At 47.9% G+C, this 16,016-nt stretch overlaps 1 protein-coding gene across 15 annotated transcripts in view; it reads right to left on the bottom strand.

The window, feature by feature from the left end:
* The window catches only part of LOC119433606 (F-BAR domain only protein 2-like), a 76,983-nt gene that overhangs the window by 48,504 nt on the left and 12,463 nt on the right, over positions 1-16,016 (bottom strand). For all 15 annotated transcript variants that reach the window (XM_049658750.1, XM_049658753.1, XM_049658758.1 and 12 more), the window contains exons 2-3: positions 12,765-12,856; positions 7,994-8,168 (exon numbers count right to left, since the gene is read on the bottom strand). In XM_049658750.1, the coding sequence (XP_049514707.1) occupies positions 7,994-8,168; positions 12,765-12,856 (267 nt within the window). The remainder of the gene's footprint in view (positions 1-7,993; positions 8,169-12,764; positions 12,857-16,016) is intronic.

Raw genomic sequence — 16,016 nt, 5'->3', positions numbered from 1 at the left:
GTCGGTGGCTACTCCCTCCGCTAAGACGAGGGACGCTGGTGCCACCACGCGGCGAGTAAGACCTCGCGCAGCGGCGTTCGCCGTCTCATTGCGGTTTGGGGAGGTGCTCCCGAAGTAGCAGCCTTGATGCGCCGGGAACCATCGGAGACGAGTCCGCAGTCCGTCGGTGCACTGTCTGTCACTGCACTTCACAACGCGCACCGCACTGGCACACACATTATTTCTGCCGTAGTTCCGAACCGCTGTGCGCGAGTCGCTCAGGATCGTTGTACACTTGTTGTCGGCGAGGGCCAGCGCAATGGCGGCTTCTTCCGCCTGATGCGCTTGCTTCGCACGGACGCTGCAAGCACTGTAGATTTCGCCCGTTGTGGCGCGTATTGCTACGGCCACGTATGTGTCTTCTTTGTCTTTGTATTTAGCGGCGTCCACGTATAAGGCGCCGTTATCGTTGGCATGTGCTTCAGTGAGGGCCTTGGCTCGTGCGTCTCGTCGGCCTTGGCTGTGCTCCGGGTGCATGTTCTTTGGTAGGGGCGCCACCACCAGTCGGTCGAGGGCCCTTTTCGGGAGGGCGTGATGTCCCTTCGCTTCGTTGTCAGTAGTGTTCGTGCCTTGGCCTAGTCTGGCCAGGATGCTTCGTCCCGTTCGTGTGGTTTGGAGTCTCTCGCGCTGAGATGTTCTTTGCGCTTCTGCGATTTCTTCGAGGGTGTTGTGCACCCCCAGCTCGAGCAGCTTGGCTGTGCTCGTGCAGTTGAATAAGCCGAGCGCAGCCTTGTATGTCTTTCTGATGGCCGCATTTATCCGGTCGCGCTCCTGTACTTTCCAGTAGTGGAACGCGCCTACGTAGGCAGCGTGGCTGATGGCGAAGGACTGCACCAGACGTAGTAGGCTGGCCTCCTTCATCCCTCTGTGCCGGGTCGCAACTCGCTTGATGAGTCGCGTGGCGATACCCATCTTAGTGATGATCTTGTCGACAGTGACGCCGTTGCTCCTACTGGCTTCGAGCACCATGCCTAGGACCCGGAGCTTAGAGACTTTCGGAATGACGATGCCGTCTCTGGTTCGGAGCACGATCTTCTCCGAGTCTTCAGTGGCTTTCTTCCTATATCGCCCGGGTGGTGGGACGATCAGGAGTTCGGACTTTTGTGGCGAGCATCGGAGACCGGTGCCATCCAGCTGATCTTCTATTGTGTTCACTGCTTCTTGTAGCGTTTCTTCGATGTACCCGTCGCTGCCGCCGGCAACCCATAGCGTGATGTCGTCCGCGTAGATCGTGTAACGGACGTGCGGGACTCGCGCGTTTAGTCGCTCCGCAACTCCGATCATGACCAGGTTGAAGAGCAGCGGCGATATCACGGAGCCCTGCGGTGTGCCGACGCTTCCGAGGGTCTTTTCTTCTAGTTGTAGGTTACTCGCTTGTATTTTTACTGTTCGGTTGGACAGAAAGTTCCTTATGTAGTTGTAGGATCTTCGTCCAAGTCCTAGCCGCGAGGCCTGCGACAGGATTGCCGAGTGGCGTACCTTGTCGAAAGCACTCTGCAGGTCTAGGCCGAGAACTGCTCTATTGTCGTGAGTGGGAGCTGATACTTCCAGGATTTCATGCTGGAGTTGTATCATGGCGTCTTGGGTACTGAGCTTCTCTCGAAAGCCGATCATTTCGTCCGGGTAGAGGCCCTTGTCTTCGAGGTAGCGGTTCCACCTGTTACGCATGATGTGTTCCATCACTTTTCCGACGCAGGACGTCAGGGAGATGGGCCGTAGATTTTCAATGTTGGGTGGCTTGCCGGGCTTCGGTATGAGGACCGTGCGAGCCGTCTTCCATTGTTTCGGTAGTTTGCCTTCTCTCCAGCATTGGTTGAAGTATCTGTGAGTGCTGCGATCGCCCCATCGTTGAGGTTACGCAGCGCCCGGTTGTGAAGCCGGTCTGGTCCTGCCGCCGACTTGCAGTTGAGCTCTTGTAGTACCGCTCGGACTTCCCATTCTTCGATCTCTCGATCCAGTTCTGGGTTGTGCGGTCCATTGTGGTCGGGGTGGATCTCGGTGGCCGCTGTGGGGAGGTACTTGGCATTGATGCGCTTGCTGGCTTCCTCTTCGCCTAGTGTCTTGACGGCAGTGTAGATCGTTTGGGCAAGCCTGTGCTGCTGGTGGCCTTTCGTGGATTTATCGTCCAGGAGGTGTCGCAACAGCTTCCAAGTCTGTCCTTTATGTAGTTGTCCGTCCGCAGCGCTGCACGTTGCGTGCCATTGCTGCGTGCATAGTTCTCTGCTGTATTTTTCAATGGCGCGACCCAGCTCGGCGACTCGTTTCCGTAGCCGTCGATTGTGCCGTTGCTTTTTCCATCTTCTTTGCAGGGATTGGCGAGCCTCGATCATGTGAGCCAGCTTGCTGTCGATTTGCGGTACTTCCTCTTCTACGTCCAGCTCGGCGGTAACCGAGTCGGCTGCTTTGGTTACGCGTTCCGTCCACTTCTCGATGTCTTCGATGTCGTTGTCGGCTTCATCGAGGGTTGCGCGGAAACGCGTCCAGTCTGTGAGCTTGTGCTTGAATTTCTTTTGGTCGTTGTGTACCGTTGTGGGTATGTTCAGTTCTATAATGTAGTGGTCACTGCCCAGGTTGTGGCCAGTGTTGCGCCAGGTCGCCGTTCCTCTTGCTTTGCCGGAGAGTCGAGCGAAAGTGAGGTCCGGGTTCGTGTCCCTCGTAGTCGACGTTCCAATTCTTGTAGGGTTGCCCGGATCTGTGTAAAGCACAAAGCCGGCGTTTGAGGCTTCTTCCAGCAGGTCTCGTCCTTTGGCCGAGGTGCGGTTGTATCCCAGCTCTTTGTGTGGCGCGTTGAAGTCGCCGCACACCACCACCGTGCCGTTGGGGCTTGTCTTTGTAGTCTTGTGTAGTAGTGCCTTGAATTTCTGCTGCCCGTGTGTGGGATTGCTGTAGATATTCGCCAATAATATCGGTTCTTGCTTTCTTCTGCCCAGCCCGATTTCGGTGACGCAGTGCTCGATGGAGCTGCGTCCCAGGAAGTTCCCGTGGTGTATAGAGGTGAGTCCCTTTCGCACGAAAGTGCACACCCCCTGTGCGGCTCCCTTGCCGTGCTCTCGCGCGCTGGGCGGGCTCGAGTAGGCTCGGTACCCCGGCAGAGTCGGTGTGTCTTCCATGTGGGTTTCTTGTATCATTATAACGTCCGGTGGTTGCCCGACGCTTGCCACGTGCTGCTGCAGTACCGCCTTCCGACACCGGAACCCGTTGGCGTTCCAGTGCCAGATTCTTAGTCTTGTGCGGGTTGTGGGGTTTCGGTCCATGTTTGTGGGATGCTGCAGGTGTTGTTCTCTTCATTGGTGGTGTTGTTCTTGTTAAGAATTTGGTTCAGTAGTGCCTTCGTCTCTGCGAAGCCCGTGGTTACCCGGAGCTCGAGTGCGGTTAGGCGCTTCTCTAGTAGTTCGATGCGTTTTTCATGTCTGTTCAGGCGTGCATTGGTGCTCTCACGTTCCCTGTTCATTGCTCTGTGTTCTTTGAAAGAGGGGCGGGATATTTCCGCCGTATGCTCTTCCATGTCTTCTACCGTCTCGTGTTGTGGGGCCGTTGATGGAGGTTCCGTTGTGGGGGTCCTCTCTGCTATTAGTGGTGTAGCTGATCGTTGATCGGGTACCTGTTGTGGTGGCGGCGTAGGAATGAGTGATCTCTGCGCTGCCTTTGCGATGTCCCTTCTTGTGGTTCCTGCGGGCTGTTGTCCTGCACGCAGTAGTCGTAGGATTTCTTCTTGTCCTTGTTTCAGTTCCCTGACCTGGGCCTTGAGGTTTTGGTTCTCGGCTCGTAGGTTTGCGTTATCTTGCTGTAGAGCTCGCATCGTGTCTTCGATTTGCGGTGCTCGGCTTTTGCTTCTGTGGTGGTTAGCTACCTTTTCGGACCATGTGGCGCGTTCTCGAGAGCGAGACTCGCGGCGCGCGGACTGAGCGGTGCGCCGTTTGCTCCTGCTCCTGCTTTCCCGCCCGTGCGACGTGGCGCGGCCGGAGTCGCCGCCTTGCACGCCGCGCAAGCAGCTGCGACTCGCGCTGCGCTTGCGCTCCTCCAGTGGACGGTCGGCTTTCAGGGGCGGGAATTCTGCGGGGTTGTCGTTCACAGCTATGCTGACGAGTGTCGATGACGTGTGTCGTGCGTTCTCCCATCTCCGCTTCTTTACCAGATATGGCAACTTGAAACGGTTGCTGCAGCCCGGCGCCCCGGTTGGGTGGGGGCCGTTACAAAGCTTGCAACGTGGCTTGCATTCTTCGGCGTGCGTGTCTCTTGGGTTAGGCTTACCGCAAGCGAAGCAAACCTTCGTGTTTGGTTGCGGGCATACGTCTTGCCGGTGGCCGATTTTGCCGCACGTCCGGCATACTTGGTGGTGTTGACAATAGAGGCTGCATCTGACGATAGTTACGCCGTACTTTACGGTAGAAGGTACTTTCTGTCCCTGAAACAGGACCAATACCGCTGTCGTTTCTCCAATGCGGTGTGCCTCGATGGCTTTGGGGTTCCCTGGATGTATAATGTTTTCTCTGATGTCTGCGGTAGTTTCCGTCTTCGGTATCCCGTGGATGACTCCTTTCGAAGTATCGTGCGGGGCCGCGAAGTAGGCGTAGGTTTCGTGGGCTTGTTCCCCGATGGTTAGTGAACGTATCGTGGCGTAGCGCCTCGCTCTCTGCTCGTCCGGGGTACTCACAACGATAATATTTTGCGCCACATTGGCACACACTGTGTCCTGCATTGCTTCCGCTTTGGTGATACCCGCGGCCGTCCAAATGGCTGCCGTTAGGGTTGGGGCTTCGGTGCGCCCCGTGTTTAGGCCTCCTCTAGGTCTGATGATAATTTTGCACTCTTCTCTCGGGATGTTCGTTGGCATGCGCGCCATGCGTGTTAAATTTGCGGTAACCTTCTTGACGTACTGCGCTTGAGTGTAGCGCGATTCATGCTTCTTGCCGGCGGGGGTAGACTCACCGTTGAAGCAGGCGTGCGATGTTGGCTTGTGCTGACGTGGCTGTCGCGCGCCGGTCTCCCAACCCACGATGTCGTCGTCCGGTAGAATTTCGCCTTGGACTGCTATCGCTGTGCGCCCGTCGATGTTGACGAGCCGTGGTTGTAGATCTTGCGCTTCTTGTTCTTGACGAACGTCGGGCTCGAACTCCGTTTCCATCGCCGAGGCCATATCACCGGTAGCGGCTGCGCCGACGCGGCGGCGGTCGGGCGGCGGCGGGCGGCCTACGTGGCGCGCCGGCCAGAAGTCGAGGTAGGCCTGATTAGGCTTAGCTCCGGAGCTCCGCTTCAGAATTTTCCGGTCCCAAAAAACGGCGAAAAATTGGAAATTTCTCACCAAATTTGGTGTTGGCGAGTTCCTTGCAACTTGCTGCACACTCTGGTAGTGTTGGTTCTTCGATATTGGGTGAATAACCGGCACTATCAATCATAATCGACGGAGCCGATGCGAGACGCGTCCGCTCACCTCGGCGACCGCAGCGCCTCGGCCTTCTGGGAGTTGCACGTTACCGACGGTTCTCGCTGGGTGGATCCCGTCGCATTCCATCAGGATGTGCTGAGTGGTTTCTGGATCATTACTGCAGCATACACATGTCTCATCTAGTTCGAATATTTGTTCCGATATGTTTTCGTCCTTAGGCAACCGGCTCGAGCCTCAAATAGCAATGCACTGCCCTGTTCAAGTCCTGTTCAATTCAGTCCTGTTCAATCAACGCCACCTAGATAGCACAGGCCTACGCACTACGATCTATGACGTCACACTACCTGGCCTGAAATTTCCATTGCCAAGGCTGGTGTGACAAAAGCAGTGACGTCAAAATGCGGGAGTATCCCCATTAGATTCTGTGGCAGTCGGGCCAGGTAGCATGACATCATGGATCGGAGTGCGTAGGCCTTGTGCTATCTAGGTGGTGTTGGTTCAATACCCAGTGCAGCTGCCATCAGAATTAGCCCGAACATTCAAGATGCATTCCTAGTGCTCATTTTCATCAAACACAGGTTGTAAGGAACAAAAACAGAGCGATCATGATGAACACTAAGCGAGCAGTTCCAAGACACCACAACCAGAAATCTCCGCAGGAGGAATGAAAAGGGCACTTACAGCGTGTTTTGGTTAAGTATGACTGAGGATGTAGCACATTCACAGCCTACACTATATTGACATACATCTGGTGAGGTGATGTTCTCTTTCTATTATTCTTGTCATTGACATGATGCACCATATCAGCTGTTTCACACTTAGAAGCTTATCAGGTAAGCAGTTGTCCAGTTATGAACGGCATTGCATGCATGCATCAAGTAATCTATCCCCTCTTTTTTTGCCAAGTGGACTGCATACCTTTCTTTTTTTCCCTTTCATGTTGCTTAGAAATTAGCAAATATTTGATATTCCATTCAATATTCATAGGTCGCTCACAAATATTTCGCTATTTTGTCAATGAGCAGGGATAGCTTGGTCGCAGGGCCGGATTTGAGGAATACAACAAAGACAAACCCAGGTAGGATAGAAGTGGGCCGACTTCTTTTTCCTGGTTTATGTGATTCATATTCAGAGCACCAGGGCCACTGCACTGTACAATTTTATGTAGCATGGCTGAAACGTTCAGTGTAGCTATAAAATATCACACTACACACTAAAATGGCAAGCAGCCCCAAACTGCTTGCGTCAGGTTGCTTGATGAGGCGTTCTACTGCTAGATCAATCAAGCACCTGATTCTGCTTCCACAGTGCATTCGTCCATGCATTTCTTTATGTAGCATTACTTGGTTGCCCAATGCCAGTTTCCAGATAACGTCACATGAAGCAAGTATCGCAAACCATCACATGATGTAACATCACAAGTATGACACACCACAAAGAATGCCACAGAGGGTTAACAACCAAACAACATCATTACTCCGTGCCATATCACATTTTCTTGAACAGTACTTTCATACGCTAAGATCACATGGAAGAAATGTCAGAGACAATACTTTGCGCACCCAAAGCACCTGCTTGTGTTTTCTTTTTGGAATCCTTTTGTATTCTTTTATAGGCCCAGCAGTCTATTTCCCCTAACTATGGATGTTTTGCAAAGTCTAAAACTCTGTGTCACGCGGTCAAAGTCAGAGAAAGCAGCGACCAAACAACACTGCACATTCCTTACTTCTGGCACTTACTTTTCCACAACGATGTTCTCTCCCACAAAAAAAGACTGTCAGACTCAACTTCGGTTGACATCTACGTAAAGCAAAGCATTCTTGATGTGATTGGCTCATGAAACAAGTGCGTGTATATATGACTTGTGGTTTTCAAGGTATTATCAGTATTAAAGAGCAGCACGCTAAACAAAGAAATGATATCATTTGCAGTGAATTATATACAGGCTGGATCTTATATACACATATTTATATGCAGCCCATCATATACATATTGGTATTTGTTTAAATTTTCAGCGGTGTCAATAGTGTAATGTTGTACTCGTGGTGTCTCTGATGCATCAGTTTCTTCTTGTGCAACTGCGCATCGAAATGCGCCAAGCGCCTCAACGCGCGGGCCTGCCCGCGAGAAAGGGTGTTCCAGCTGCTTGTCGATGCATGCATCCGTGGGGTAACGGTTTCAACATCAGGCTTGTATGCTAGAGATCGTGTGTTCAAATCCTGCCATCATACAATATTATTAATGTTTATTTAATTATTTCACCATACGTTGTTGAAAATGATGAGCTTGCAAAGTCCCAAAGCCATTTGATGTCGAATGGATGAAGTTTAGGCAAATCCATGTACTAACCATCAATGCCGTGCCAGCTGAATCACCCTGCTTCCAGCTCCCTCTAGTAATTATTGTATGAAATCTAGGCTCGAAACGGTAAACTCATAAACTATTCACTGCACCGATCATAGATGCACCATCCCGTTAAACGCATTCGTCATTATAGGCCAGATACATACAAAAAAGTGCATGGAACTCGGCAACAAAGCTTCCCTTTAAACAAAGAAAAACACATACCTCCCGGACCAGGTCCTGCAGTTGTGCCACCATCTGCGCGTGGAGCGAGGAGAGCTTCTCGGAGGTGGAGCGCAGCACCCCCCATAGGGGGCCGAAGGTGCCCGTCGAGCAGGAGCCAGCTGCCTGGCGGGCAAGCTTCGACAACAGCTTCGAGTGGGACTCCTCCACCAGAGACCTGCGCAGGAGTGCGGCCTTTCACGAGAGGACACTTACACCCTCCAAAGACTGACACTCGCAAGTTCTGCTAACCAGCCCCAACACAATACCTCTACATAGACCCTTACTAGTATGTCTGAACGTGTTGGTGATGGAGGTTAGTGGACCTCCAAATTAGTTGTCAGAGAAGGAGCTTAGCTACCTGATAGTATGTTCGAATACTTCCTACAGTGCTCCAGTTCGGTTCGCAGCGATGTGAAGACCTCTTGAGGTTAGAGCAATAGAAAGCCTGCCCAAGCTGAACGTTCAGCTGCTCAGAGGGTAATCAAAGCAGCCACGTGACCGAATTCAGTGGTACTTCGATAGTGCTCCCAGCTCAAAGGTGAGAGCGCCTCCGAGCGCTCCGAGCTAGAGCGTCGCAGTCTGAATGAGCCAGGCAAATGTCTTCTAAGTGCTCGATTACAACCAGCCAAATGCAAAATTCAATAGCAGAGTGCTTGCTCTTAGAGTGCTCGAAAGCAACCAGTCAAATGTGCCGTCAGCCATGGGCAGAAGCAGGTCTGTCTGGACTGCAATACATAAAAAGGATGTGTGGTTCCACACCTTCTCATCGTCTGAAGTAATCTGCTTATTTTCAGTTTTTGTTTGTCTCGTGGCAACTGGCCCATCATGTGTGTGCAACCTGCGCTAGTTTGTACATACTTGCATCGCATGGCAATGAAATCTTGTTGGACATGCTAGCGTGTCGCCACCGAGTCATGGCGAAAACTTGTTGGAGGTCAGCGTTTCATACTTGTCATGTTAGTCCTTGTCTTCTTCATTGTGCGGTGGTCTACTGAAGTACTAGCATGCATTTTGCTCAGAGTAGTCTGAGCAGCCAAGGCAGAGAGATTTAATCAGTAGAAATTACCACTTTTGCAGATCACAGGAACACCAGCGTTCATAACATCAGTGTTCATGGCAGAACCTTGGAATGCTGTGCTCAACCAAACCACATGGGCCTTTTATTACATGCTATAGCTATGTACTCTTATTTGCTGGCGTGAATGCTTTTGCAGCTGTGCAAAGTTTGCAAAAATTGATCTTTCTCCAAAAAAAAAAAAAAAATTGCACAACAGAAGAACATTTCAGCATGCTCTGGTATGAACACAGCATTGTTTATGTAACAACACGCACTGTTGCTAATTTTTTCATACCGCTATTTCGCTGTAACAGTAATGCTAAGATGTACAGCTTCCCGCATCTTTAGCTATATTGGGCGAGAATGCTATAACATGGTCGTACGTCGTCCTGAAGGGAACATCGCATTAGACGACTCTTGCACAGGAGAGTGCCGGTCTCGCTGATTATCGCCGCTTAAAGGCGCTAAAATGACGCGTCATGGACGCTCGCGCGATATAGCTAAATATGCGGGAGGCTGTACATGTACTGGCAAAAACTTACTGATGAAGAGTAGTCTGCATTTAGCCTGCCTTGTAGGCATCACAACCAAAATTTGCTTGATCGATTCATTCTTTTACTGAAGCTTAAAGGACATCGTGCTGGGCTAGTTTGCTCATACTCACAGGCATTAGCACTCTAAGATGACGAAACAGAATCCGGCACAAGAAATGCAACAGATTGATTGATTGATTGATTGATTGATTGATTGAGTGACCCAAAGTTTGGTGCACAATGTTTCTGCATTCTGCTGCCATCACGAAAGCGCTCACAGCAGCCATGAGTCACACCCACTGCCTCGTGTTAAGCAATAGAATGCCATAGCCACTGAGCCACAGTAACAGGATAGGAATTCGCAAACCGAAAAAGTCACAGAGAGTGAAAATAATTAGTTAGAAAAGCTCTTGTGCTCTGAATGCAACAACTCCAAGCCTATTGAAGCATACTTCCTGCTGCTGGACAAGCGATGAGAAGCATGCAGTGAAAAAAAAGCCGTGTGAGTCATGCACAGATGGAACAGTAACATGTCACTCTGTCAGATAGCAGATGTGTCTGCCACAATGCATTGCCCACAACCGCAATTATACCTGTCAGAGAAACCACCCCTATGTGCTGACGACCCATATCACACTTGTTTGACAGGATGTCACTCTCTTGCACCCAGTTATTTTACTTCAATGCAGCAAAGTTTGAAAGGTCGATCATGTCCATTTTTCACAAGTGCTAAAACTTCATGCACTCTCCAGGAGGTTGAAACTAAACAAAATAGGACACAAGAATGGATGATGTTTGACATTGTCAACAAAGTACTAGTAGCGCTAACAGACGAGACCACAAGAAAGTGAGGCAAAAGACAGGCACAGCACTTTAATGCAATAAATGACCTAGTTGAGCCTTTGATAAATGCAGTGTTTATAGGTGCGATGCCTTTCACATTTTCTTTTTCAATGCCACTGTTTTTTTCTATTGCTTTGAACACGTTAAGAACCAAGCAAGTAACAGTGCCTCATATTTTCTTTATTTCTTTCTTTCATTTCCTTTTTTCTATCTTTTTTTTTTTTATTGCTACATCTGTCTGAAACATCGCAGCAAGTGTTACATCGCACCCAAAACACAGGACAGTGTTTTTCACTGCGCACAAAATTAAAAAAGGTCGTTGCTCCAAGTAACTATTTCTAACCTTCGCCACACGAACACCCTCTCCCCAGTAGTATTAACAGCCTTCTCCTTGTCCACCACACAGCACGCCCACTTGTCTACGACTAGCACATACAGAAGCACGCAGACTCACTTCTCAGACAAAGCGGCCACCACTCCCAATAAGCAATCACTGTGCTTCCCAGTCAACCCGGCAGCCCCAATCGCCAGCCCCCTTTCAAAAGCAATTGCATTGTTTCAGATGGCCCATTGTTCTTGCAGCCACCGCACGTCAAAGGCCATTGGGCAGACAAAGAAATGAAAATGAAACTCCTGAATGGAAGTACGGGGCGACACAAGAGGGAAGGAAGCCATGCTCAAAGATAATAATCGGGCGGCGACGGAGGATGGACGGCCCAGCAGGGAGAACAAACAGGCCTGCCGAAATGGCACGGCGGCTTTGAAACGCTCTGCTACTGCAACAGTTAGGCTTGTGGATGTGCATTAAAGGGGGTCTCTGCAGCACCTCTTGTCGACATGGCTATTTCTTCGCTTGCCTTGCCAAACACTGTCCCTCTTGTTCCTTCATAGGAAACACACACTTGTCCTGCCTTGGCACAGCAAATCCAGTACTTACAGTACTCAGCCGGTCTTGACAAACAGTACTTTGTTCATCTCCATTTTTGCGCTAGTTAAACCACGAAGCAACCCCTGCTTGTGCTCAACACTATCAAGTAAATCATTGGCGGCTTTCGTAATCAACACTGGCCAAGTGCACACCGCGATGTCATATAGACCACGAGATGTTGCAGAGAACTGAATTACAGAAACTAACATAAAACGTAGCTCCTTTTATTCTATAGCAAGACAAGAGTTTGTAGCTGCATTTTCAAGAAAAGAGACCATTAGTAATGAAACAACCAATGAAAGAACGGCAGAAAGTGGATGTTTTTAATCAAAGGCAGTCATTAATCATTGGTTTTACCTAAACTGAAGATAAAACAGAAGTAGAAAAAAGAAAAAGATGTTGTGCAAGGAGTGGGTAAAGTACCCACAACAACCAAGGCATACAACACACAGTCTACTAACTAAGCACTGCACGCAACTAGGTGAAGCAAGGGTTCAATCCTTCCCAACAACATTCGCGTTCTCTTGCATTTTCCACCCCTTTAACAAAATTATATGATTATCTCTTGCACTTTCTATCACTTTAAACATCAGTTTAAGATTAATGACACCTTTTGACAAAAAAATAAAAACCCTTCAGTGCCTTTGTACGTTCACTAAAGTGGGCATTGTTGGCGACCCCACCCCCCTTTCGGTTCTCAATTTAATCTCTCACTGACACATTTTCACAATTCTTTTGAGCAAGCAGCAAAAATAAGACTAAGGGCAGTGCCAGAGCAAACTAAAGAACGGGAACAAAAATGTGTAACGGTTCGCAGAGCAGTGAAGCAGCAACCTGAATGAGCATGCTGAGGTGCGAGCTGCACAACAAATAGAAAGAATGTCACTCATGGCCAAGAGTTGCAGTTCCTCGTGTGCCACAAATGACAAAAAGGACAAAGGAAAGCCCAAAAGGTGACAAGGATCAACTCATGGCTCTTCATAACTCTGCCAATAAAAAGGTCCCCAAAAAGTCTTCAGTATAAGAGGCTTACGAGAGAACAATTTTTTCATGCTCATAACACTTTTTAACATGGAAACACCTTATGGGGAACTCATAAAACAGGTGTTTTTCAAGCCAGCACCTGGCCATGTTCAACACATCTGCCAACCTTCAATAGAAAGTGTTATGGGAGTCTCTTCTTACCGGCATTGCAAGGAGCAAGTTTCCCTTTGGGACATGCTTTACAAAATGACCACAGGCTTTTCTAAGAATGTCACGTGGCTTCAAGAGTTATTAATGTAACGTAACTCATTAGTCAGCTCAGCGTAATGTAGCAAGAAAACTTTATATCCTTTCTCACTTTAAACAATAACAAAACCTCAGCGAAGGCAATGCTGTCACATCGACCTTAAGGGAAAGCCGGCTTACCTCTCGCGGAAGAACTCCGCCAAGTCTTTGGCCGCGAGATAGCCATATTTCATGTTATGGTAGAGCACATCAAAGCCATTGTTCTTTTCTCCCTGCAAAAGAAACAAATAATGTGAAGCATGAGCACATGACATGGCACCATGAAGCCAATGCATCTTTGCAATAATCCTGTGATGACCACATCCTTTAAAAGATCCTTTAAACATCCTTTAAAGCAGGAACACCATTGCACATAAAGGAAATCTAGATCTTGTTCACCATTATTTTTGGCCATGAAGAAAACTTTAGTGTAAAAAAAAAAATGTGGAGTTAAAGTTCATTAGTATAGTAATTACTTAATTTGTAATTGGTCTTGTGAACCATCTACAAAAGATGTGTCATACCAGCATATCATAAATACCACTAAAGGCTTTGGTCAAGTTTCCTGCACTGAAATCATAATTTTAAAGTATGAAATTCAGCTTATAAAAAAAAATGATACAATGGGCTGTGTGGTTAAGTGCTTCAAAGGATCTTCACAATAGAAAAGACACAGTTGGTGGGTGCACTCACAGCTCACAAAAGGGCAACCTAACCATTTTCAAGTCATACTGTCTGTACTTAAATCCCTACGATGACATTCAACAGCTGAAACTAAGCTAATGCACGGGTTTATTGGTCAAGTGTGTTGTAGTGTATCATTAACTGAAAAATAAAAGGACCTTTAACTTGGCTGATGCAGACAAATGATGTATCCCCTCTACAACAACTTTCTCAACCATGCCAAGCTCGTCTGCTTCAGCCAGTCAGCGAACACAGAAATGATCCATCATGCATAATGCGACAAATTTCCATTCTGCATAATATAATGAGGTTGTAGAAAAAAATTTCTACATCTACAACTTTACAATTAGTGCAGAATATAACAAAAGTTTGTCAATGGGGCAGGAAGAACATAAGGGCTGTAACATAAAACAGTGCTGTGATAGTTGATCAGGTGAGAAAGCATGCATGCAAAATATTGCAGCACATGCTCAGGAAGCACGCTCAGCCCCAAATTTCTTAAATGACGTTAATATGTGTATACAGGCACACCTAATAAAGCAGCACAAATCTGAATTTCATGTCTATGTTACATGAGCTATTAAAAACAATTTCCTTTCAAATGAACTTCACTGAGGCTATTTAAGTTAATGCCATACACTTGCATAATGGCCAGTAAACCATTGGATCAGTATTTCAACATTGCAGTTATTATATTGTGCTTTAAATCACAATGGGGACCTCGATTAACATTATTTAACTACCTAGACATTTACACAGCCCCGCATGCAAGGCACATAAGCTGCCAATGAACCCAGTACCTTTAAATGTGACTACGCACTCTTTCAAACATGAAGCAATTAGATTCTTTCAAATGTGGGGCAATTACCTTCCTTCCACTAGCACTCTTCCAAACGGTTGTTCTATGAGACCTCCAAAATGCAAAGCCCCGCCGTGCACGCATACCAATGAAACGCTTTGCTGAAGACACGCGAAAGCCTCGGCAATGAATTGGAAATGTACCGGTAATACAGAACTCGCGGCATGCTCCATAAGGGGGCACTGTAACCTACACGCCGAGCACCTCCCCGTCCCTTTGCATATACGGTGTCTCAAAAAGAAGCAAAACGACAGGCCCAACAAAAATGAGAATACAGAAGACCGCCTCTGACACTCGAGAAAAGGGAGGCATGCCGTACACATAAGACGGAAGAAGGAGCGTAAGGTAATCTTCTACCCGCCCCCACCCCCCCTTCCGTCAAGGCCGCAGCTGGCTTACGTCCAAGGAAGTCGCACACGCAATCCTGAAGCTCGTTCCCGTGCAAACGAGAGAAACAACCATGTGTGCTACTACGTGCCTGCAGTATCAAAAGTCTGACAGCTGGGTGGTTGGTTCGACATAAAGAAATACTGGCAGGAAAATCTCGAGTTTCATGTTCCCTTTTTCATTTATTTCTTTTTTTTCTTTTTACTTTTTTTATGCAGCTGTCTGCTCTGTATTTATGATGTGAAGCCTCAATTGCTTGAGAACACAACAATCCATTACATCTCCTTACGAAGAAACCAGCTTGAAATACGTGCAAAGTGCAGCGCCGCTTCAGACATCAAGCAGACGGTGGTCACGTAGTGTCACAAACCCCTCACGCGTGCTCCAGTCAGCGCGAAAAGAGTGGTCAAAGGTCAACACAATGACGGCGTCACCAAAGCTGGCCACATGCCACCGTGTTGGCCATTCCATCCTTATTTATGCTACGCTTATCTGCATTTGGCACGAGTCAAGCCTGCTCTGCTCTGCTGCTGCCATTTCTCTTGGAATGCAGGGGGTCCCTCTCACCTTCTTTGGTCCATAATTTTTCAATGAAGTGAAAATTTTATATGTGCACCTGAACGACACCTAGAACATTTTTGTGCCACCCAAGGCAGGGAATATACATTACCCTTCAAAAACTTAGCGCAGAGGCCTAACATCCACTTGATACAACGCATGGACATATGTGAAATGTCAGGCAGAGTCATATTTATCTCCGGCATAAAGTCAACAAATTATGCAACTAGCATTGCTGACACTCGCATTTCTGAAAGTAGTTTTGTTGTTTGGCTTTTTCGATGTCGGATATTTTCTGCAAAACATCAGGATTCCTACAGGAATCACTGGCAATGAAAAGGTTAAAGGCCAACTACAATGAAATTTCAGATCATATAAAAAGCCCTGATACAGATAGTGCAGATATAGAACAGGCATCATGCAAGATTTTACATATGAAATCTGAAATCTTCCTATTTGAAGTCTGGAGAATGCAGACTATATGTTTTATCTCTTACAGCAAATAGGCTTCTACACATCAAGGTCATGATGAACAACTAACAGTTCCCGTTAGAAAAAAAAAAAAAAGTCAGAGGGTACAAGCGTTACGCGAACAAAAAACTGCAACTTTAGCCTGCTATATCAGTCGAGCTGGCTTATGCCCAACAAAGTCGCTTACAGGGTCCTGGAGCTTATCATGTGTAAACAAAGGAAACACCCCTGCATATTACACTGCGTATGCAACAAAATGACGTGGTTTGTTTTCCGTATATTTCAAGGGGGCTTTCAGAGTAACTTCGATGATGTGCCCTGCAGGTTGCTGAGCCCCTAACTAAATGTAACTATAATAAAGTTCGTAGCATTTCATGACCAACCTTTTTTTTTTTTTGTACTCTGAACCTTGGAATGAATTGTAGGGAAACGAA

This window comes from Dermacentor silvarum, chromosome 11, assembly GCF_013339745.2.
Source record: "Dermacentor silvarum isolate Dsil-2018 chromosome 11, BIME_Dsil_1.4, whole genome shotgun sequence".
Taxonomy (NCBI): Eukaryota; Metazoa; Arthropoda; class Arachnida; order Ixodida; family Ixodidae; genus Dermacentor; species Dermacentor silvarum.
The sequence above is the reverse complement of the archived record's forward strand: the minus strand, read 5'-3'. Positions and strand labels throughout refer to the sequence as shown.